The following is a 25,229-nucleotide window of genomic DNA, read 5'->3' on the forward strand; positions in this document are numbered from 1 at the left end:
AGTTTGGATGAACCCGAGAGCCGGTCTGGACGACGTTTAGAAGAAAAAATTCTTGACCCTACCGGGATTCGAACTCCGACCACTCGATCGTCCAGCCCGTAGCCAGTCGCTATACCGACTGAGCTATCCCGGCTCCTACTGTATTGTATTGTATTGTATTTTTGTATTGTATTGTATTGTATTGTATTATATTAACAACCCAAGGAACAACATAGAAGACTGCAGTTTCCTCATCCATAATTTTTACATCTGATGATGACCACATTAATGGAAACATGTAGTGCAAAACTTTTAAAGTGAATAGCTTTTAGAACATTAGTGTTGCACGTGACAGTGTGTAACTAATTAATACCAAGTGAAAAGTGCAGCAGGATGCTGCAGTATAATATTGTAGAACTGATTGCCAGATGCAATTAAACAGTGTGTCGAGAGCGTTATACTATTTGATTTTCACCCGTTTCTCATAATGGAACCCTCTGTATTCCTATCAGATGTGGGGTCGTGCTGATTCTAATAGTGGCGTGTTTACGTTTGCAACAGGCATGTCGTTAATTTGAATGCTTTAGTGAAAATTGTATTCTTCTCGGTTTATTTTTGTGGCTTATACGACGCTGTAGAATTATTATTTAATAAATTCCATATGGAGGCGGGGTCGAATACCTCCACCGTAGCCCTGCGAGTCCTAGGAGGCAACGAAAATGGGACACAGTGTCTGGGTGTATAACTGGGCTACCTTGTTCCGGGGGTGGGGGTATAAATACGGGGACCTGGCCCTCCAGGTTGAGGGTCGCGAATCTGAGACAGTAAGGCTGGGGCCACACGAGCGCACAAAATGCGTCTGTTGTAACGAACGTCGTGACGTCCTTTATAGAAATAAACAAGAGAGGCGAATGCCACGCTTTCTTCTGGCTTCATTGCAGACAAAAAGTACGCACCGCATTGTGCAACTGTGTGGTGTCCTCAGCAACGTCCGCCATAAAGTACGTTAGTTACAATGGACGCATTTTGTGCGCTCGTGTGGCCCCCGCCTAAAATGTCATAAATCCCGCGGGATTCGGACGTGAGATTGACTGCACTGGCGAAGACCAGCAGCAGTTGTAAACAACAGACTCGTGCACTCGTCAGAGAGGATGTTACATAAGGACTATGTCCGCAAGTGTTCATTTAAAAAAAGTCTATTAGCGAGCCTCAATGGGCTTGTCTCCAAGAATGGCGGTAAACCGCTAGTCGTAAACTGACTCTGACTCTGATTTTGAATAATTCATTTTAAGTGACTTTTCAGGAAGCGGTCGTGGCCTAGTCGAAATACTCTTCCTGCATTCGCCTGGAGGGAATGCGAAATACCTCGAAAACCTTTGTTATTCAGGATAGCTAGTGTCGCAACCAAGATTTGAACCGTGCACCTCCCGAATACAAATGTAAGGCGTTTTGCTCTCGACCGGCTGTTCACCCCACATGCAGGGGCTAAAGCTCAAGGCGATACGTACCGCAACGCCTGTCTCCAGAGAGGGGATACATTTTTTTATTGAACCGGGAAATCAGCACGTCCGTTCCACAACGCCGGATTAATACTTAGGCCATATAGCAACGCTATCATTGCCCGGCTGTTTGTTATGTGAAGTGGTAGAAGGCAAGGAAATGCACAAAACTGTTTATAATCGCCATGTCTGCTTCGTTGTCAAGCATGTGAGTTAGTATTTCGGTCGATATGGTGGTTGTGGCCTTTACGTCTCGGATTTACGGCTTTTCCTTGTCGACGCCGGATTAGTTTATGCCATCTATATTATTGATAATGGTGTGTGTGGTGTGTTATAATAGTTCCGCATCAACTGCGGAGGTTACATCGAATGAAACATAATGTCATGAGTAGCGGGTAGGCAGTCGTGGCCTATTTTGAAGTGTTATAACGACTTTCGACAGAGTCANGAAACATCTGCGTTAGTATTTCGGTCGATATGGTGGTTGTGGCCTTTACGTCTCGGATTTACGGCGTTTCCTTGTCGACGCCGGATTAGTTTATAACATCTATATTATGGATAATGGTTGGTGTGTGACGTGTGTTATAATAGTTCCGCATCAACTGCGGAGTTTACATCGAATGAAACATAATGTCATGAGTAGCAGGTAGGAAGTCGTGGCCTATTTTGAAGTGTTATAACGACTTTCGACAGAGTCATTGAGCAAACACAAACATATCTCGACCACTGTAGTTGGAGACCTGGTCGGAATTTGAGCCAGTTTCTGTTTGCCGTAACATAAGCATTTTCTCTTTGGTGAGGCCGCGCTGGTAATTTTGACAGCGCATGATAAGGAGCCGGGATAGCTTATTCGGTATACTGACTGGCTATGGGCTGGACGACCGAGGGGTCGGAGTTTGAATTCCAGTATGGTCAAGAATTTTCTGGTCGCAACGTCGTCCTGACCGGCTCTGGAGCCCACTCAACCTGCTATCCAACGGCTGCCTGGGACTATTTACCCGGGGGTAAAGCGGCAGGGGCGTGAAGCTGACCACTTACCTCCGTCTAGTGCCGAGAGCAAGGAAATGTGGATTCATACATCCACTTCCCAATACGCTGTCTTGACGTAGTGCTTAATTAATTAAACACGGGCAACTTTACCTTTTTGTGCTCAGAACACTGTGTTATTTCCCATATCACGGAACTTAGTTTATAAGCCACATCTTCAGAGACTGATTTCTGTCACATTAACCACGAGTATTCAAATCAAGGACGCCAAGTGGCTAATTTTAATTTGCGTGTGATTAGGGTGTGGGAGCTGGATTGACCTTGCCGACCGAGAACAAGATCCAGTGGCTTGATTAAGTGATGATTATTCAGCACCCAGGTTCTTTCAGTACAGAGAGCTTCTTAATCGGTTTGATGATTGACGTGGGCAGATTCTGCCTGAGGATCTGCAGAACTGAACAGACTCGAGGATGTTGTCTCATCCTCTCTTGCTGTGAAGAGATGGCGCCAGGTGCATAACGCCAGTAGGATCGGTAGTTCCCGCAGCCTCAACTTCTCTGCTGACATCAGAGATTTACCCTTCTTCCTCAGGATTGTTTCTTAAGCAACTGGGGCTCTGTGTAAGGATCTCTTGAAGTTCCCGCAGCCCCAACTTCTCTGCTGACATCAGAGATTTACCCTTCTTCCTCAGGATTGTTTCTTAAGCAACTGGGGCTCTGTGTAAGGATCTCTTGAAGTTCCCGCAGCCCCAACTTCTCTGCTGACATCAGAGATTTACCCTTCTTCCTCAGGATTGTTTCTTAAGCAACTGGGGCTCTGTGTAAGGATCTCTTGAAACTAGTGCCATCCACTGACTTCTGCATTCCCTGTGAATAATCCCGGCATGTGCGTAAAGTAAGAGTGAAATCACTGATGCCGACATTGGTGATGTATGGGTTGTACAGAATTTCAAGTAATTGTATTCACTAGTGAAATTATGTTGAAAATTCAATACGAAAATTTGACACTTCCCATCTGTAACTGAGTTTTCCATAGATAATGCATCAATTAACGCACTGTTACGTATTATTACCGTTGGTGGATAGTGTAAAGTCACAGTTTCACAAAATACGAGATAATGAAAACAATATAACGAATCTGGTATCACTGTGGAGCATGCATCCCTGCCCGATGGCGAGCGGTGCCGCTTACAGGGACGTGTGTGAACTCAATAGGATAACAGTCTTGCCTTGACAACGAATGCAGAGCGGTTGTGCTTTAACTGAAGTAGTGTTTGAATAACTCATCGTGACAATGGGCAGTAAATGTTTTCAGCAATGAATGAACACGAACTTCTTGTACATACTAGGAAAACCCAACCCTAATTCTTTGAATTGTTAAGTGTTGAGGTTATGTCTAAGAGCGCAAATTGTTGAATGGGGTAAACGGTTTTCCTAAGGAAGGGACTTAATTGAGACTGACAGCCGGCCTTAACGTCCAGCGACGTATTAAGAGACATGATGATTCATTTGAAATCGGAAATAAGACTACAAAAAAAAATCTCCGTGGCCTGTAGTCCGCAAGCGAACTATACCGACCAAGCAACCGCCGCTTGTCGACGAAGTTAGTGCTAACTTTAGCGAATAGAAGGTGTCGCGTGGTCAGCGCAAAGGATCCCCACGTCCGTTGATCTCGGTTTTCTAGACCGGAGCCGCTATTTCCTTGAAATAGCTCCTCAGTTATCCCTACGAGGCTGAGTGGACCCTATTCCAGACCTACTACTTCTCAGAAAATATGGTAGCCCCGGAAATGGAACCCGGGACCTCTGGATCTGTAGTCAGGCGGTTCTCAAAATCGGAACAGAATGTTGAAAATGTGAGAACGCTGATGGGGAATGGCCGACGCCTTACTGTCACGATTGCAGAACTGGATATCAGTATAGAGACCGTACGTTTGATTTTGGTGGAAAGTTTGGCGATGAGGAATGATGGTGCAGAATTAGTGCCCAAGAATTACACCAATAACCAACTGCAGCGAAGGAAGGAAATTTGCACTGACTTTTGCAACGAATCTATGAGAATAATGAGCGTCTGAACATACTAATAAGTGGGGATGTATTGCGGCATGACTCTATGACAGAGCAGCAGAACAGGCTACAGAAATCTCCAGGCTCTCCCCACCTCAAGAAAGCGTGGATGCCGAAATCAGTTTAAAGTCAATTTTGATTCGTTTGACTGCAGAGGGGCAGTGCACCGAGAGTTTATCCCACATAGCCCTCCTGTCAGCCAGAAGTTTTTTATTTCCAAGCTCTGGAACGTCCCAAGACAGTTGGCTTACTTTTATATATAGTCAATGCTCGAAAAAAATGTACACTTTTAATTTTCAGATCGCCAGCATATTGCATTTATAACTCGCCAATAATGCTTGATTTAGAGATTTAACATTTATTCTACTGTGAATTCGTGTTTGAAAACGGTTTATATGGTTAGTGTAAGTCCGTGACATCACCAAACACGCAAAATAAATTTTGCAAGCTGATAAGAACACTGAAATTTCGCCATAAGTGACTGTACATTCACCAAATTACTTATCGTGCGCCACACAATCGTCAGGCTTGCGCCTTGTTGATCATTAATGTCGAACATAAGTGAATCGATCAATCGTACGTAATTTTATTACTTGTAGTACGAAATATATGCCAGATGATCTCAGATGGCGTCTAGTTCACGGATTAATTAAATTAACACACGTGGCCGTTGCGATGTGTGGGAAGGGCCACTGACACAGTCGAGTGGGATTGCTAGCGATATTACTTCAGACTATTCACAGCTTCCAGCAGCTGCAGTTGAAGCGTGTTGTGTGCAGTAATTAAATGAAGTGAAACTGATTGTATGTTACAGAAGCTGCAAACGATAGGAGAGGATTTCTGCGGCCTTGATGTTAACACGCCGCTGGGGGGTGAGCAGCCCATTGCTGCAGTGCCCGTGCTTGTGTTCGGCTCCCATCTGACAGCCGTGGCCGCCACTTCCACGGGCGACTACACCGTCGTCTTCCTCGGCACAGCCAACGGCCATCTCAAGAAGGTATGTTGGTCCACGGGAATTATTGTGGTACTAATTGCAGCGGTAAAGAAGTACTGCGGCATGTTTAAGGGCTGGATTGCTCCCTACTTCTGGCGGCGTGATAAAAATATGCAGCATTTCCCCTTCATATACACACATTTGCCCTGTACTGATAAGACGTATGTAAGTAGAAGCATACAAATGAGTACTGGAACCGTAAGGCTCAAAAATAATAATTTAAATTTAATTTATTACAATGTTACATGCAAAAACTCGCAATTTTCTTTAGAAGTTTCTTTTTCGGTCAGTCGTTAACTCGTATTTTGGGGAATACCGGCCCCCATGCCGCCAGTTGGACAACCCTGACCTGTGTGATTCTTGGTCATCGGCATGCAGCATATTAAAGGAGTGCTTTGGAACAGTTGGATTTCATCATTATGCATCGGTTTATTTGACGAGCATTATTCAGCTTAGAATTTAACTCGACGATAGCATATGTACGTTTCGGAGGAACGTATCGCTTCCGTCTTCAGGATAGAAAAATCCGCAAGCGAGGAACCAGCGTGAACAGGTCGTCGCAGATTAAGTCACCAGTCGAAACTGACTGCAGCCACTGCTCACGCTGGTTCCTCGCTCGCGGATTTTTCTACCCTGAAGATGGAGGCGTTACGTTCCTCCGAAACGTCGGTCACACAAGATGTACACGGCGCCACATCCCAGAAGTCGGCATTCTTAATAGACACCGCCTTGAAATCTCAAATCTTACAAAATAACATTTCTCAAAATGTGGTTGTATGTAATGTCATTTTGTGTTAATTGACAACTCAAAAGTCTCGTGAACAGTTTAGAACTAAATTTATCCTGGAATTATGAATTCCCAACTTATTAATCAGTTCTTATTCATTTAAATTTTTGGATCCTCTGATCACATGAAATTTAGAATTCTTACAAAACGTGGTGACTAAAGCACATGGCTGTAACCACTTCCATTGTGCAGGGTATTCATTGGAAAGTATGTACTTATTCAAATGGCTAGGAAAATCCTGTATGGAGTGTTGTGATTGGACATGTCCTGAACACTCATTTCAGTCGACACTCTCACACCCTGTTTCTTTTGTTAATAACGTTTCAGTGTTCGTTTAGGTTATCCTTTTTGTCTTTTAAGATTTTCCCGTCAAAGTGTTGTGTGCCGTTCCGTCTCGACTTCTCACCCGTATACAGGGACAACTCTACTTTTTTAACCTTTAACCCGTAATTCAAAAGAAACTCTCCTCTTCAGATTATTCACCTACGATCGTGCAATAGTTTAAACGTATTATTGAGGTGCTCCGAAATTTTCATGCTGAAGTGAGGCTACTTTGAATTAGTTACTGATTTTTAGTGGGGGGGGGCACACGGTAGGGTAGTCGGTTGAGACACTATGCTACAAGCCGGAAGGTCGCGGGTTCGAGTCCCGACGAGGTGATTTTTTTTTTCAATTTACCTAATCCTTCCAGCCGCACTATGGCGCTGGGTCTCTAACAAAAATGAGTAACGGGAATCCTGTGGGGTAAATGGCGGCCGGCGCTTAAGGCTGACAACCTTACCGCCATCTGTGAGTCGATTGTCAAGAGAAAATGTGAGAGCCTCGACGTCTCACAACCCTATGGGCCTCCATGGCCTGTTACAGGGATAGCTTTTACTCTTTTTTAATAATCCCATTTACAGCAGATGCCTCTTACCTCTGTTCTCTTCACTTTTAGCTCACGTAAATTGTTCTTTAGGTGCCTCTTACCTCTGTACTCTTCACTTTTAGCTCACGTAAATCGTTGTTTGCGTCTTGCAGCCATCTCAGTGTGAGCATTCTCACTTTTCTTCTACCTTCTGATCTGCTTAGAAAAAATATTTTAGCCAACCTTGTTTGAACCAATTGCAGACATGTCCCAGCCACACGTAACTCACTGCCCATGTAACATTTTCCCTACTCGTTTCTGTACATTATCCATTGGGAATCCATACTATTTTCCGTCATGGGCTTGTTTGCTTGACGCCAACCCCGAACCTGAAGAACCCGGGATTATCTTACCTGTCTAACGTGAGTGACCCTACCAGGAGCCTGCGCTGTCGCTAGCATAACTGCCCAGGCTATCATGGGAAGTACTTGAATGCTTGGTGTTGCTTAAAGGAGACGTATTACAATTAATTTTATTTGAATTAATAGAAATACGCGAGCGAATTGGCTGTCAGGATGAGGTATAAATCGTGTAGCGTGTGTATATTACTTCAAACACGGTGTCTTATCTCGTATGAAGGTTTAAACCCGGCCCTTCGAAGGGATTGAACGCAGAACTTCACTTCCGGATAGTCTTCATTTACTGGTCAGAATCTCGAATATATGTGAGAGCCCACAATAGGCCACCATCTACCGGTGACTTCATACACTATACTGTCACTCGCAGGGGTGACTATAGACGGGGTTTTTTATTGGATTTATTGACACCTCTCATATTCAGCGCGAGACTCCAGGCAATTGTAGCTCTACCGCTGTTTCAGTTCACAAGCGCTAGGGTTCTCAGTCTTTAGTACCCTATCCTGGCAAGGGATTCATAACAATCTACTGTCACTTAAATCACATATGAAGTCTTCTTTTCGCAGCCCAATTCCTTTCTTGCCATTATTCTGCAACTGCCAACTCAGTTCAGTTCCTCTGCTCCCAAACTCATATCCCGGCAGTGTGACGCCTGGAAGTTCGACTGTGCTCTACACTGCCAGCTTCTGAACCGTTCTTTATAACCACTTTTCATGGACCACGCAGAAAACAGAACCTCTGTATTGTTGGGAAGGCGGTTTACTGAGCCGTTACATAGCAACGGAAGTTACTCGATTGTTGCTTGCGTATTCGTTGCTTCGGTCATTTGTTTACCGAGTCGTTGCCCAGCAATAGACATCTATTCTGATGTCACCATTCTGGCATCATGTCACAAAACATTTGGTGTGGTTGGTTTGTTGTCGGGATTAGTGTAACATAATTACTGTTCTCTTAGGTTCCGTGACGTGATCTCGGGCGTCCGAGAAGACTACTACAAACTTTAAGATCATACATGCTTCTGGACTGTTCACATTGCGCGTGGGTTTGTTTTGCGTGTGCCAGAGCGAGTCGACGGAATCGTTTTCCCCGTGAACATTGATAAGGCTGTGAATTTTCGTGAAGAACTAAAGTCAGTTGGAATTCCGGACGGGTGGTGATGTGACCGAGGGCCCGGTGATTGACGTATCATCCAGTTCCATGCTGTATGCAAGCCCCAGCGGAGCGAACTGTTTTTGAGCGGTTTGAGAGGCAGCAGACTGTGAAATTGAAACATTCATATTCAGCCACCATGTGATGGTTTGAGACTTCTCCATGCCTGCTGCCAATATTGGCATCACTGTTCGATACCTTGAATCCGTTAGCTGGACTTAGAGATTCTTCTTGTTCCAATGCCGGCCCAACCAATTAATATCCTCATTAATCTGGTTTCTTTAATTGACCACCATTTTGATTTATTTTTACATCCGTTTCACAAATGATACCAAGTGACTTTCACACGGCATTTCACTTAGTAACTCGATGGTTGACTGCTGGACCCACGGGTTCTGTTCGAAACTGTGTTCCTTCCGTTATCATGGAACACTGATGTATTACAGAGTAGGTAGTCGTTGAGATAGACGGTCTCGGAGCCCTTCTGCAGCTTGTCAGTTACCCGATTGGAATTATGCATTGTATAAAGTAAGAAGACATTATGTCGAAAGCGTCTGAAGAAAATCCAGAGTATAAGACGAACTCTGATAATTACAAAATTACGAACTTGACATTGGCTAAGCCCGGCTTTATTTCTCATGCGAACTTCATGCCTGTGAATGTTAGCAAATGAATTTGGGCGGGTGTTTTCCTAACTACCTCCAGGCGAATGTACGAATAGTACCTTGAAATAGGGCACTACCACTTCCCGTCATTTCATATTCATCGTTCATTAATCGTAATACAAAATGGCATCAGTCTGAGGTACGCACGTTGTAGTTAAGTAACAGCGATGAATAAAGCAAATAAATATCATAGCTTTTAGTTTTACACGCTGATTTCTTTATGTTTATTTGATGACGTTCAGTAGCCCGGACTGTATTATGCTGAATGGTAAGACGATTAATGAATACAGAATTGGAGAAGCCGTGGATTGAAGCGGTCATGGCAGTATTGGACACAACCTCTTCGGAATTTGCTTGCAGGGACTGAGAAAAACCATGGAAGTCTTCGTTCCCTGTCGCCGGGCAGATATTTGAATCCAGGCTTCCCAGATACGAAGCTAGAACGCAGCACATTCGGCTCTGGTCACGTGTTGGGTATGTCAACTATTCGTCGAAGCGTGTTTTAAGTTCGTAAACTAATTCTGACACCAAATTGTCACGTGTTTGGTATGTCACGCGACAAATAACTTCACGCCATATTGAATATAGTGAATTTATTCTACTCGCTCCTACACTTATACAATTAACAGTTTTACAACTAGTGCCATCTGCAGTTTCACAAATACTTCTGCTGTAGTTACTGCCATGCACTCGATACAACCCGACTCAGCGACTGCTAGATTGAAACTGACTGGTTACTCAATACTCACTACTCAGTCACTACTGAAATCCAAGTCCAAGTCACATTGCGACTGACAGTCCGTCAGTCTGTCTGTCTTGGTGTCGAGCCCCGACTGGGGCTCATGACCAGATTTTCTTTCTTTCTTTCTTTCTTTTTTTTTCTTATATGAAAGTTACTGTCCTGCTCATTTGGGGCGCCCTCTCTGACGAGACGTCGGGTGTTCGCTGCTCCTTATTTAGGCTCGGCACGGACAACACAGAAAACAGTTACGTGATAGGTACGACTGTTGCGTAACGTCGTGTTTACCGATTGCCTAGTAACAGTCGTTGCACGGGATCCCCTGTTGCATGACGCCGTGTTTACAAAGTCGTTGCTGGGCAACGCTGCCGAGAGTTGTTTATTGCTGCGTAGCAACCGCGGTGTCCTCTGTTACGTCACCGCGGGGTAGTGTGTGTTTAACGAGCGTTGCGCCTTCCACGTCACACTGTATATAAGAAATCTCCGTGGCTTTTAGTTCGAAAGCGAACTATACCGAACGAGCGACCGCCGCTTGTCGGAGAAGTTAGTGCCAACTTTGGCGGATAGAGGGCGTTGCGTGGTCAGCGCTGGTTGAAGCATAGCGTTTCAAAGTAGAGTGTTGGCGGGTCCAGTCCGTACTAAGTATTATCAGAACCTGTGGAGAAGAAAGATGCATGTAACCATATTATTCCTCTGAGGAAAGGGATTTAAGTAATTAAATCGTAATGCTAAGATTTCAGTTTAATATATTTCTCTCTTCTGTAATCGCAAGATAACCGCACCTTAGTGACTTCAGTCTCCGCTCTAAGAACCTCACATATTCTACGTTGTCTTCGTTGCGTTCTTCAGTATATCGGATCCTTCGGCCATCGTTACAGGCCGGCATAACTCTCTGGCAAATTGTACTGATGTAGTGTAAAAAAAAGTAAAGCTAGCCCTGTAACAGGCCGTGGAGTCCCATAGCGTTGTGAGATGTTGAGGGCCCCACATTTTTTAGACAGTCGGCTCATTGATGACGGTATGGTTGTCAGTCTTACGCGCCGGCCACTGTTTACCCCGAGGAATATTCCTCGTATTCATTTCTGTTAGAAACTGAGTTGACCCCGGGGCCATAGTGCGGCTGGAAGGATTAGGTAAATTGAAAATTAAATTCAGTGACCTCATCGGGACTCGAACCCGCGACCTTCCGGCTTGTAGCATAGCCCCTCAACCAGCTACGCTACCGCGTGCCACAGCGTAAAAATTGTATACTTCAAAACGATCGTTACAGGTCAGCTGAACAGTGCATCAGATAATACCGACGTACTGTTAAAATTACACATTTCAAGCCATCGTTACAGGTCGGCTCAACGCTGTGTCATATTGTACCGATATTATGTTAAAATTATATGGTTTAAGCCTGCACCGTATTTAAGAACCTGAATCATGAACCCCCCCCCCAATTTTATAGCACGTTACGAGTTTTTCACCTTAAGGTTTTGGCGTCTTCGGTTTTTGCGTTTTATTTATTACGTCGGAAGAACATTCCTTTATGCCCCTGCCATTCATTCTTAGTGACTGAGAAGTCGATTATGTGTCTAATAAAACTTTCCGTTTTCACACTTCTTGCATACCGTATTTACGCATGTATAGGCCGCAGCACAATTTTCAGACAAATTATAGAAAAAATAATTTTCTTGGAATATTATTTCAGGAGTAGAACACCCTGTATTACTAATTATGAATATATTTTTTTAATGAAGTGTGATTTCGAATATTTCGAATATAAGCCGCACCCCAGATTTCCTCTTGAATTTTTGGCAAAAAATGTGCGGCCTATACATGCGTAAATACGGTATATCCTCTGCCTCCCTGTTGTAAAGAGAGAAGTGGGTGAGGGGTAGTGAGTAGATATGGGAGTTTGGCGGAAGCGGTGGATGGTGATGAAATTGAGAAATCTCCGACCAGAGTGTGCACAGTGTGAGTGGCTCATGACTCGTCCAATCATTTTAAAACAAGCCATGTTACAGGCGCGTCTGGATCGAACATGTCGCGTTGAATTTCATTACTTCAGACACTGATCCTAATTGCTCCATCTTCCCTGGGGGATGTATACGCCATTGATGGAAAGAGGCAAATTATATTTGCTGCAGTTGCTTGAGGTCACCACAAACTAAAGGAGACGAGGATGTTAATGTCTGTTGCGAAGTCGTTAGCCCCTGGAAGGAATCTTGAAGTCATATGTTGGATAGCTGTCTAGGGCAACGCCGGTCATAATGTCTCTCTGTACTGGCCCTGGAATATTTGTCAATTTGATTTGGCTATGTTACGTCACGTCACATGATTGTTGCTCGTAGTTGAGACATGACGCGAAAGCTACCGTAGCCTCCTTAAGATATCTACGTAGAGGAACAGGAGAGCCGCAATGAACCTCAGTTCTATCTATCTATCTTATCTATTTTTTTATTACTAGTGGGGTGGGACTAAGTCCCTTGTACTGCGGCCACTTCTGGCCTATTGTACCAACCCCAGATGATAGGTGAAGGTGATTGTGGAGCAGTTGGTGGAATGAAGATTGGCAGGGGAAACCGAAGTACTCGGAGAAAACCTGCCCCAGCGCCACTTTGTCCACAACAAATCCCACTTGACCAGACCCGGGATCGAACCCGGGCCGCCGCGGTGGGAAGCCAGCGACTAACCGCTTGAGCAATGGCACCGTCATTCTATCTGTCAACCATCTATCTATTTATTTATTTATCTATCTATCTATCTTCCCCTCTGTGTAGTGTATCTATCCACTCAGCCACATGTATCTTTGTATCCGTGTATCCATGTACCTGTCCATTTATATCCATCCATCCGTTTTCCTTCTGTCTGGCACCTGGCTTGCCTACATGACTGCACGTCTTTCTCTTGAATAGTAGAATGTCATCCAGTACTGTAAGGCCGAGTCAGTCCCTGTGTCCCACCGCAGGCTGATAAATTAGCCTATATCATCCCAGCCTTGAGCTCCTTATCGCGATGCATATAAACGCACTTTGACTTCTTCGTAAGGGATGACAGATTGATCTTCTTTTAATTGATAGATGGGGGAGCTAAAGTGTGCGCATTACACATTCTTCTATGCTCTGTTGGCTGTGATGGTTCGTAATCGATATTTGGTCATATCGAAGCAAGGGAAAAGACTCATGAAACAGGTAAGCCGACCATCGCCGACAAATTTAATATATGGAGACTTAAATGGTTTGTAATAAATCGAAACTCTTCGGTTATAATTCCGGGTTTTGCAAAATTTAATGGGGAACAAGAAAAATTATGAACCTGACATAAATAAATGATACATTATATAACACTTTTAGCCTAAAGACGTCTGGGACGTTGTAAAGTTTTGCGAAATAATGAGGTGGGGCATAAATTGATAAAAAATGTAAAAGAAGTCATGTTAGTGGCTCCGTCTTGCTATCTGGACCAACCAGTCTACAGCGAGACCCCTGGGAAAGGACCCCCGTTATTTGAAATGCAGAATAAACACGTCGTGCTTAGTAGATTTTTCTGAATACACGCTTAGCCCATAACCTTCCCTGCCGCTGTAAAATTGGAGCTAAAACAAAGAACGGGATCGCTCGAAACGTGGAATGCAGACCATAAGTATTAAAATTTTTAAAAGATTATTCAGTTTTGTTGTTTCTCTTCAGTTTCATTGGTCAGCTGCAATTTGAAATATTGCATTAGCAGAGTCGCCATTGCCACTGCTGCAGCCGCTGCGTACATCACCTCAGCAACAACCGTGACTCAGTTCTCTGGGCCCCACCCCTTAGGGCCCCCATACACACACAGTTTGGCTTCCAGTTCGGCCTGCACAGTTGAAGACTGAGAGGCAAAACTGACGTGTGTGGTGCGGCCGGCCGGCCAATCGTTTGGACTGTTGGCGTGTGGGAAACCCGTCAGTCCGTCAGTTCTGCCTGCAGGACCTTAGCACGTGACGTGTGTGACTCAACATTATAGGCTGGAAGACCGTGATTGTGGCATGTAGCCTGCCGCTTTGTCTGCGCGTGTATGGGGAGGAAAGGGAGGGGGTAAACTGTCACAGTTTTGCCTGTAAGGTCGATCGGAAGGCCAAACTGTGTGTGTATGGGGGGCCTAAGAGCGAAATGCCGTGTGACCTGAAATTGTTTTTAATAAACTATATCGGAAAAGGAAACGTAAAACTTAGAGGAAAATAATTTCCGTGAATACTTAGGCGTGGTTTTCTTCCCATGTAATTTTGTTCCTCAATTTTTTTTTGTTTCTTAGAGTGGGGTGAGTCTCAGACCACTTTGTACGTCGGCCACTAATAGGCATATTTTACCAGCCCATGATGATAGATGATGCGTGTTGAACAGTCGGTGGAATGAGAATTGGCAGGGGAAACCGAAGTACTCGGAGAAAACTCTTCTTTCACCGATCCGAGAGTCACAAATGCCGCAGCCTGTCACAGCGCTGTAGCGTCTGGTAACTAAGCATACCATCAAGGCTGAACCGTGACCCTTAAGTTGACAAAATGTTCGCACCGAATGTACACGCCCCACTTTCCAGCTGTGAATTTTGCCACAAGAATGAATGATTAAGCGCATACATCAGCGACCTTGCGGCGTTTTGTTCCAACCCCTAGTAAATGACTACTTACGTTACGACACACTTAAAAATGTATGCCCAGCAAAGAGCACGAACTGCGTAAAGTAATAGACATTCACCGCCCATTGCGTGGGATGGTTAGTGTTGCTGCGTCGTGTTTGGAACATTCCCTCTTCGAAATTTAGCGAGAGGCCCTGCTGTACCTTGGGTTATCTACAACTCCTCCAAGCGAACGCCTTGTTATGCCTAGACCGCATCTCTGTAATTCTTCACGCAACTTCCGAGTATATACCGGTGAGTTTTTCAGTTGATAGTATGGTTAAAGCAAGGCACCAAGCTGTTTGATGTATATTTATATTTGAGGGGACAAGATTGGAATCTGGACCAGGTTATCGGCGTTTCTGAGTGATATTTTTCGTGTTTTTCCTCAGTCCTTTCGTGAAAATTCCATGATAGTAGTTCGAAATACGCATGACTCCCTGATATCAAATTCTTTTTTTTTCCCCACCTTTTCTTTTCTGTGGCTATAGAGCCCAGTTTGGATATTGGCCACTTTTTCGGTTTTTAATCTATACACAGTCGGTAGGACTTATTGGACGAGGGTCAGCCCGGCGCAGGGCCGCTACGTACACACAGAATAAACGCACACAGACATCCATGCCTCGAATGGGATTCGAACTCACAACCCCAGTGTTAGAATGGGCGAAGACGGTTCATGCGTTAGACCGCGTAACCACTATGATCGGCTTTCAAATTCTTACCAGTTTTTTCAAGGTTGATCGTAATCCTAGTTTATTTGACAAATGTATGAACATTTCAGTCGAAATAGCGCTGTTAAATAACACAACATTCAGTCGAAAATCCATAAAAGGAAACAAAGGCAGTAATTTACTGCTGTGGTAATTTGGCATCCAATAAGAAATTCTAGGCCTCGAGAGGGATTTCACAGAACTGAAGAATGATGATTTCGTATCATCTTTCAAGGACCTCGAATTCGTATGAAGAGACAAAGAAAAAGCGTAAAGCCTCGGGGGTTTCAGTTCTGTATGGGTACGTGTGGCAGGTCAAGCCGACCAGAGCTCTTAGTTGGTTTGCTAGCATTGCAGAGCACACGGCCTAATCTTTCCAGACCGTTGGATCCAGCGAGGAGTGCATGGGTTGGCCAACTATGACATCTGACCACGTTTTCTTGTGGTCAGATTAATTAAAGAAGAGGTCAAGTCGTTTAAATCTTGATTCGCTTTTGTGTGTTGAATAGCGTCACAAGTGTTGATTGCTGTGAATGAAGCCCATTGCAGCCCACATGGTGTAGTGGTGCTTTAGTTTGCTGCTGTGAATCACTCTTCCTCATAAGTTTGTAATTGGTTCAGTTGTCATTACCGTGTGTGGGAAGCAGGACTTGGGAGCCTTTCGGATGGTATTCTTGTTACCTATCCGAAAGAGCAGGCGGTTCTTGTATGAATGCAGCAGAGAATAATACTTGTGAGAATGATTTTTCAGGTATACTACCGGCATGTTGAATTTTTTATGAATTCTTTACGAAACCGTAGCCCTATTGGCTTTGGTTTAAACAGTCTAGCAGTTTTCGCGAACCGAATACATTTGCAAATGGCCGTAGTTATCACTTGTGTATCATGAAAGTACATTTTTTTTTCTTTTTGGTCTGTCTCAGTTGTAAAATTACTGGAATCGATGTACGTTAACCAACACCCCGCTTACGTGCCTGTTTCGCAGATTTCAAGCTATTTAAATCCATTTCCTCCCCTTCACTTCGACTGCTGGAATTTCCTGACTCGTCTCGTGATTTTTTTTATTTGTTCAAATTCAGTAGCGTTAACGTCATTTTAATCGCTGGTTTACATAGTATACGTGTTTAGATGTTTAGGTAAATGTTGATCAGAGGGGAAAAATATTAAAAAAAATAACCATCTGTTGTGTGTTTCGGCATAAATCATATTGCTATGAAGATAATTATCGTGAAATAGTAAAGAGGTCTTGAATAGGAGAGCGGTTTGACAGGCTACATTCTGTGTGAAATTAATTTAAGAAAAATGTAAAATATTTATGTTTTTATGTATTAATATAAGTAGAGTCGTTAAGCTAAGACATAAAATTACTTAAAAAATATGTAAGATAATTTCATTGTGTATAGCGACTGGATACGATCTGGACGGCCCAGGGTTCGACGTTCACTTCTCTGTGTCTTCTAGACCGGCTCTGGGTTCACCCAACTTTTATCCAGTGGGTATCTGGGGCGCTTTCCCGGGGGGGGGGCTAAAGCGGCCGGGACGTGAAGCTGACCGCTCAACTCAAACTAGTGCCGAGGGCAAGAATATGTGGATCTGTCTATCCACTCCCCCATACGATTTCATGGCATAGTGCTTAGTTAAGTACAGGAACAACTTCGCCTTTTTTTTTGCATTTGATCAGCCTGTACCTGTTTGTGGTTGGAAAAGTAGTGTTCGGTTGGTCTTAGCCTTATTTATGGATCGTTAACGAAAGTGGCCTCCAAAAGACAGTACCACAGTGGTCGTTGCGAAGGAGAATTACATAATGCTGTAGCTTTTGAAATCACCAAATATTGTTGCAGTACTTCCCAGCGACTCGGAAACCGTCTGTGGTCAGTCACGACGGCTTGAGATTTTCATCATGGTCCATATTCCTTGTAGTCTTCTGGTTGTTGCACCGTGTCGAAATTATAAGATAATCCCATTGTCTTCATTCACTACGGTCTGAAAAGTAAATGAGTACAGTTGACGAGACGAAATTGCAGCAATGAGGACGTGAAACATACCATTGGAAATGTTTGTGTGTGTTGGTTTGCGCTGAGAATGTGCAAATAGTACGTGTTAACAGCAGCATGACGGGGACAGTGTGCCGTTACTGGGGCGGGGCTTGGTAAAGGTAAATTTGCCCCTTTGCGTAACTGATACGCACTACGCCGTGAAGACGTATTCTTGACTTCGACTGTAGTTGGAGGTGAGTGGTCAAGTTCACAGCCTTGCCGCATTACCCCCGGAAAGTCACCCCCGGTACCCATTGGTTAGGAGGCTGGTGGGGTCCAGACCGGTCTGGACGACGTGGAGAGGAGAAATATCTTGCCCCAGCCGGCACTCGAACTTGACCCCTCGGCCATCCAACACGCAGCCAGTCGATACATCGACTCTGCTGCCCCTGCTAATGGGACACGGCCTGAGGTTCACTTATCTTAGCATGGTTTTTGGGCAACGGTTCTGAATTGGTGGTAATTGTTATTCCCCAAAGTGTACAGAAACCCCATAAAGGCATAGAACTTGTGCCGTGACGCAGGACACGATAACTGACCAGTCCCTCTCCTGCTGCTACGTAGTCAAAGTCGGTCTGTACTTGGCCTCGGTGTTACCGAGCTGCACTGATCCATGGGAAGTCCCTAACCGTACGTTATATATATTTTTTTTATTGCTAGTGGGGTGGGACTAAGTCCCTTGTACTGCGGCCACTTCTGGCCTATTGTACCATCCTCAGATGATAGGTGAAGGCGATTGTGGAGCAATTGGTGGAATTAAGATTGGCAGGGAAAACCGAAGTACTCGGAGAAAACCTGCCCCAGCGCCACTTTGTCCACCACAAATCCCACTTGACCAGATCCGAGATCGAATCCGGGCCGCCGCGATGGGAAGCCAGCGACTAACCGCTTGAGCTCTGGCGCGGCCTGACCGTACGTTATACTCGTATTGGTTTGGCCGGAGTCCACTGTCCACAATCGCGCCCTCGTAAATATTTGGAGTAGATAGGTGGTACTTGCAGTAGTTGTAAGAACGTTTGCAGTTGGACACGGACTGGCTTGCTGGCCATGTCCCTCCTTGTTTGTAGTAGCTCGTGTCATATTCCTGCCTTCCGGTCCACACAGTCAAATTTCGCGACTCATTCCCCAGGCTCGATGACCTCTGAGATGTTAACAGTGTTGACACTTTTCATGCAATTTTCTCTGTTCCTGGCATTAAGTTTGTTTAAAAACAAAATTTTCTATGAGTGTATTACCCTGTTTATAATACAAGGTCACGCGTAGGCAGAGTTCAAGGTAATTCCATATTGAAAAGGGGACCGAGAGTTACATAGGCTGCAGATGTTTCAGAAATGTCATTTTAAAGGGGCGAGATTAGTTGTGTATTCGTTTAATGTAGGCGTTTATGCTGACTTGGAACTCGTAATTATGGTTACATCTACTGGGATGATGTGGCCCCGAAACATGTTTTTTTTTCCTTGGCACTGCAGCCCCAGTGGGCCTAGGCCTACCTCCATGAACTTCTCCGTTCACTTCTGTTTTTCTAGATCTTACACATTCGGTAGGACTCTTTGGGCGAGTGATCAGATCGTCGAAAGGCCTCTACCTGTACACAAACACAGAAAAACACACACAAACTAAACATCCATGCCCTGAGTGGGATTTGAACCCACGATCCCGGTTTCCAAGCGAGCGAAGACAGTTCATGCCTTAGACCGCTCGGCTACAGTGACCGGCAGTGTATAAGAATAATATATAAGAATTCAGTTCGTACCTCACAGGAAACAGATCCGAACCCACGATCTCGGTTTCCGAGCGAGCGAAGACAGTTCATGCCTTAGACCGCTCGGCTACCGTGACCGGCCACCGAAACATTTAACCAGAGCTAAATACAATTTAGGCCGTGACGTAGTCCAGTTGACCGGTTTCTCGCCGCGGAGGCTCGCGTCAGATCCCAGGGCAGACCATGTGGCAGTTGCAGTGGATACAGTGACACTGGGGCTCGTTCTGTCCGAGAGCCTTGCCACCACAGCATTATGCATCCTCTTGGTTGCATATCGAGGAGAAGTCTCTAGATGTGGATGCTCGTTGCAGATCAGTTAAGCAAGAAATCGCGGACTGCGGACAAAGTGTGTTCTTCTAGCTTGAAAGTTAGGCGGGAACTAATTATTTTCTCATCGGAAAGTACCACCGTGCTGCGAAATGTTGGACAGGGCTTGGAGCGTTGACGGGATCATTGGATGTTGACAGGAGGATAATGTTAAATCGCATCATAAGAGAATGGTGTGTGGCGATATGGGCTGGTGTCAGCTGGTTGAGTATACTGTCGTGTGTAGGGGTGGGTTTGCGTGACTTACAGGACGGGTCCTGGGTTGGATTTATTGACACCTTATACACACAACTGGGGACTACAGGCAATCACAGCGCCATTGCCGATCTGTACACTTTATAATTAACCCTTACACAAGTACTAAGGCTCTCAGTCTTCATTAGTCGTATCCTGGCAACGGAATCTTTAGTCCCACTGTCACTTCACATCACACACGAAGTCTTTTCGTTGTCGTCTCGAAACTCCACCCAACTGAACTCTCCTTTATAACCACTTTGTATGGACCATGCATAAAACACCCTCTCTCTCGTGGGGAAGGCGCCGTTGCATAGCAACGGAAGTTACTCGATTGTTGCTTGGGTATTCGTTGCTGCGGGAATGTGTTTACCGAGTCGTTGCCTAGTAATAATCATCTATTGTAACTTCACTATTCTGGCTTTCGGGCGTCATGTCACAATAGGGAACGGTGGAGGCTTCTTTTGAACACTCCTGTAAGACGCGAGCAACCGCTACGGTAGCAGAGGAGCTCTTTGCCTTGTGAAGAACGATTCTGCTCCATGAAGTTGTTCATGTGCGTATTAACTAATGATTAATTGTGGGACTTATACGTTGAAGTTTATTTGGTGCCGGGGCTTGTGGCATTCAACTTATGAAAAGAGTGAGAAGTAAAATGAAACAAATCCGAGAAAACTTGCCCAGGCACAGGTACGAGTTGTATGAACTACTGCTATTGAGCGTTACTGATATGTTGATGAATAAGGGCCTGGTATTGAACTCGGCGCAACATTCAAATAAGGGAAGGTAGCTTTCTCTTTGATGCAGTCGTAATTCTGTCAAGTGTTTTTGTTATCAGTAGAGCTCTCATGGCGTGTCATCAGCTACAGCAACTGTAAATAGTGACATTACTTTTTTATTATTCAAAACTGAAGGAAAGTACCTGCCTGCCTCCAACTCATTTCTTGCATGTGAGAGAGAAAAGAAAAAGAACTTATTTTCCGCACGAAGAATTCCCGATAGTTTGTGGCGGAAAACTCTCAGAAGGAAGAAGAGAACAGCCAGGGAGAGCCCCCGTGAAACTAGTTTAAAACTTTTTTTTTATGCCCTTTGACTCTGATGAGGAGCTGGTATATGAGTTAATGATTTGTAAACTCGACGGAAGCATTTGTAACAAAGTTCCTATAGTAGGAACGTGAAATACTACAAGACTGAAACTTTCGCTTGCCCCGAAATTGAGGTCACTGTCATCGTCCTTGTGACCAGGATATGCCAGCTTGTGGAATTAGGGCATACTGAACCCGCAGCAGGGCCCCCAATGACGGGATGTGGACTGCCGGAAGTATCTGAAACTGCTGATGTTGCTAGAACTGACTACGTATAGTTACGCAACGACTCAATAAACACGTTCCCTCGAGGCGTACGCGTGCAAAGAAAGAGGTCTGTTGCTAGGCAACGGAGCTGTAAACACGCCTCTTTAACAACAGAAGACGTTGTGTTCTGTGGGGTCCGTGCCGAAGAGTTATAAAGGGACAAAGAAGATCGCTTGACGCTTCGGAATTGGCACCTGCAGAAATGGCAAGAAATGAATTAGATTGTGATAAGAAGACTTCAGGATTGTCAAGATACGACTAGTGAAGACTGAGAATCCTAGTGCGTGTGGAAAGTGAGTGTAGAAAGCAGTAGCACTGTATTATTACCTATAGTCCCGCGTTGTCAGTGTGTAATATGCAATAAATCCAATCATTCAATCAAAACCCCGTCTTAAAAGTCACCCCTACACGTGACAGTATTTCATTAAAAGTCACTTTGAAGATTGTTGTTATGTAACGTCGTGTAGCCTTGTGAAAGCGATAGGAGAAACCTGGTGTCTCCATTTTCAGAGCAGACGACTAAAGGTAGCAGGTTCCACAAAAAGAATGGTAACGATCTGCCAGACTATACGGCGTCACATAATCACCACCGTGACGAACTCAACTGTCGTTTAATCTTGGCGTGTGCACGTCAGCAGTAAATTATAAATTACGATTACATGTATTGAAATGATTTCGCCTTGGTGCCGAAATACGTAACTGATATTGAATGCAGCTAAGGCCTTCCACCATTGAGGCTTGGGTCCGATTTCACTGTAGGTCATGTGAGATTTGTGATTGGCAGAGTGGAACTGGGGCTGGTTCTTCCCCGAGCATTTCGGTTTCCCCTGCCAGTTAACATTCTACCAACGCTCCACACTCATCTATCATGAGGGGCTGGTACTGTGGACTCACTTAAGGCCACAGTACCAAGGGAGTCCGTCTCACTCGGTCTGCAAATAACAGCAAAATCGATATGGAACCTATTCGTGATGTGAACGGAACGGAGAATAATATAGTCTTCATTAAACGCATGCCTGTGACAACGGGGCACGAAGAGAACGAGAAGCACCTGTCGCAAAAGGAAAGAGGAAGCTGCCTGTTTTCATACGATGTTGCCACAGTATCTTGTAATGCATATTAGGCATTTCTTTTTCCCAGGATACACCGAATACGAGAATGTTTCGGCGCAAGAACCATATGCCAGTAGTATGTCTGCTTTTGGTTGGTTCTAGATTTTTCTTAGTTCCTTGGGGTGGTACGAGACTGAGTCCACTTGGTACGTCGGCCACTAACTGGCCTATTGTACCAGGTCCGGATGGTAGATGATGGTGGTTGTGGAGCAGTCGGTGGAATGAGAATTTACAAGGGAAACCGAACTACTCGGAGAAAACCTTCCCCAATGCCACTCACATCACCGGGGCTCAAACCCAGGCCGCCAGTGACTAACCGCCTGAGCTATGACACGACGTCTTGCTCCCGGTTAAGTGATCACATGTCTGGGTTTCGAATTTTTCGCAATGAGGATTAGCAGCAGCAGCAAGCCGAGCGATAACGCTGTAACACTTTTATTTGGGATGTGCTCGGTTCGAATCTTGGCCGTGAAACCAGCCTATTCTGACTGGGGTTTTCCTCGGTACCTTCAGACAAATGCCGGGATGTCACCTCGGCCACGGCCACGGCCACGGCCACTTCCACTCGAGTCATCCGACGCTCTGTAGCTTAGATGTTGACAGCGTCGTTAAGTGGCCAGCTAAAGTACCGGCCACAAGAACAATCCGACAAACAGAATCACGGCAGAAAGGAGTCGAAGTGAAAGTATGTAAGGAAAAGAGTAAGTTGAACCAGCTTGCAAGGGATATAAGAACAAGTTTTATTTGTGTTTATTTTTGATTGATTCTATGATACTGGATTAATGTAATTTTCACGTGAAGTCAACGGCCACCGACAGGTTAATTCTGTCGGGCCCGAATATTTGCCTTGACATGGTAAGCCCCTAATTAAGTCTATTGTTATCGAAGTCGCATGACATACATCACAAAGCGCGGCCATTTCACGCCTTTGAACAGGGGTGGGGAAAACACCCACAAAAATGTTAACTTCGGTTAGCGGCCGTGATCAGAAACGTAATAAAATCAGACCCAGTATCAGTTTGTAACCTTTGTTTTTATTGATTGTCCACTCTGTGACTTCCGTGCCCCTATTGCTTACGGCTGTCATGCCAACTCCATTTAATTAAACAGCAATCTAATTTAGACCCAGAGCTCTTGGAAACCGCATCAGAAATTGCTCGTAAGGCTGCTGTAACATCAGTGCGTGAGCAGCCTCACAGCAGTCTGCGGAAGCATGGACTCAGGCACGGATGCCATCTGATGTTGAGGGCCCTTACTAAAACGTATAACGCAGATATGATTGTGGGGAGATTAGGAAGCGGGGTGTTCATGTCAAGTGGCCGGGCAGTGGCCCCGCCCAAACACTGGGATCATGGATTAGAATCCCACTTTGGGCATGGATATCTGAGTGCGTTTATTGTATGTTTATGCTCTCCTGTGTGCAGATAGCCTACATTTAGAGGACATCTGCGAGTAAGCAGTGACGGACAGCGGATACGGGCTGTCCTGCAGCTTGGCGGTTGTATGGGAGGTTTGAAAGTCCTTACGGCAAAGGAAAAGAAGCTTAGGGAACGATAAACATGGTCACGGACGTGAATATCGACCGATAGGAACGGAAAATAGGCACGATATTTGGAACGTGGGATATCAAAAGCTTCTGCAAGTTAAACTTATTGAAAGATTAACAATGAATTTGCTGATTAAGCTACAACTTCTGGGTCACGCGGTAACGTAGTTGGTTGAGGCACTGTGCTACGAGAGTTACCCCCATATCTATCTCTCTATGGCTCCACAGTCATTTTGTTGGGCATTGGACGGGGGATCAGCCCGTCGTAGGGTCGCTGCATACACACAGGACAACACAAAACCAGAATAACGCACACAACCATCCATGCCTCGAGTGGGTTTCGAACCCACGATCCTAGCGTTCGTGAGAGCGAAGACAGTTCATGCCTTAGACGGTTCTGCCACTGTGATTGGCTCTTACTCTCATATGTGCGCCGTAGAATCTTCTGTTCCTGGTTACTAATGAGCAGGGCCCGGATTTTGATGACATGTCACCTTTTTTTTCCTTGTATCCTGTGCGATGCTCTTAAATGTATAAATCTCGGATATGAGCTGCTGGTTACAGAGATGTAAATTTTATAGGTATTTTTTGTTATTTTTTACATTTTTAGGTTTAAGGTCATTTTTTCATTTTGGGGGTAATTTTTTGGACTTTAAGGGTATTTCTTGTCATTTTCGGCCATTTTAGGGTATTTTTCATAATATGGTTTCTGAAATGTTAATAATATGGAAGCGAAGTGTTCTTTCTTCTCTCCTTTAGGTCATTGTTCTTGATTTTTTCGGTCATTTTTTAAATATTTTCAGGTCATCAAAATCCGGGCCCTGCGTATTACATTTTTGTGTCATATTTTAGGTATTTTTTTTCTGGATTTTATAGGTTATTTTTAAGTATTTTCAGGTCATCAAAATCCGGGCCCTGCATATTACATTTTTGTGTCATATTTTAGGTAATTTTTCTGGATTTTATAGGTCATTTTTTAAGTATTTTCAGGTCATCAAAATCCGGGCCCTGCTAATGTGTCTTGTGATCTCGGTTTTTAAACGTGCATTGCAAGAGGAACGGGGACATGTATCTGATCAAGTCCGCAGATATCTCACCGAACGTTCTGTTAAGAGGTTCTGTACAGATATTTTCCAACCGACAGTTGGGAAAGGGAGTTTTCGTAAAAATTGTAATGATATCGGCCTTAGAATACTAAATTCTTCCAGTCAAGCACATGCCAAGAGTGCAGTGTTCGACGTCGCTACATTCAGAACGTCATGTGCAGTTTTCCTGATGGGAAGACGCATAATCAGTTTATTGTAAACATGAATTGCACGTATAATTGATGTCCGATCTGTCATGGAGGGGGGCATGCAGTAGCGTAATTGGTTGAGGCACTATGCTACGAG

The 25,229-nt window shown here is 44.6% G+C and overlaps 1 protein-coding gene across 4 annotated transcripts in view; it reads left to right on the top strand.

The window, feature by feature from the left end:
- The window catches only part of LOC111867333 (plexin A3), a 478,840-nt gene that overhangs the window by 232,018 nt on the left and 221,593 nt on the right, over positions 1–25,229 (top strand). For all 4 annotated transcript variants that reach the window (XM_023857101.2, XM_023857095.2, XM_023857114.2 and 1 more), the window contains exon 3: positions 5,345–5,527. In XM_023857101.2, the coding sequence (XP_023712869.1) occupies positions 5,345–5,527 (183 nt within the window). The remainder of the gene's footprint in view (positions 1–5,344; positions 5,528–25,229) is intronic.

The sequence above is a fragment of the Cryptotermes secundus genome, unplaced genomic scaffold, assembly GCF_002891405.2.
Source record: "Cryptotermes secundus unplaced genomic scaffold, Csec_1.0 scaffold477, whole genome shotgun sequence".
NCBI classification, from domain to species: domain Eukaryota; kingdom Metazoa; phylum Arthropoda; class Insecta; order Blattodea; family Kalotermitidae; genus Cryptotermes; species Cryptotermes secundus.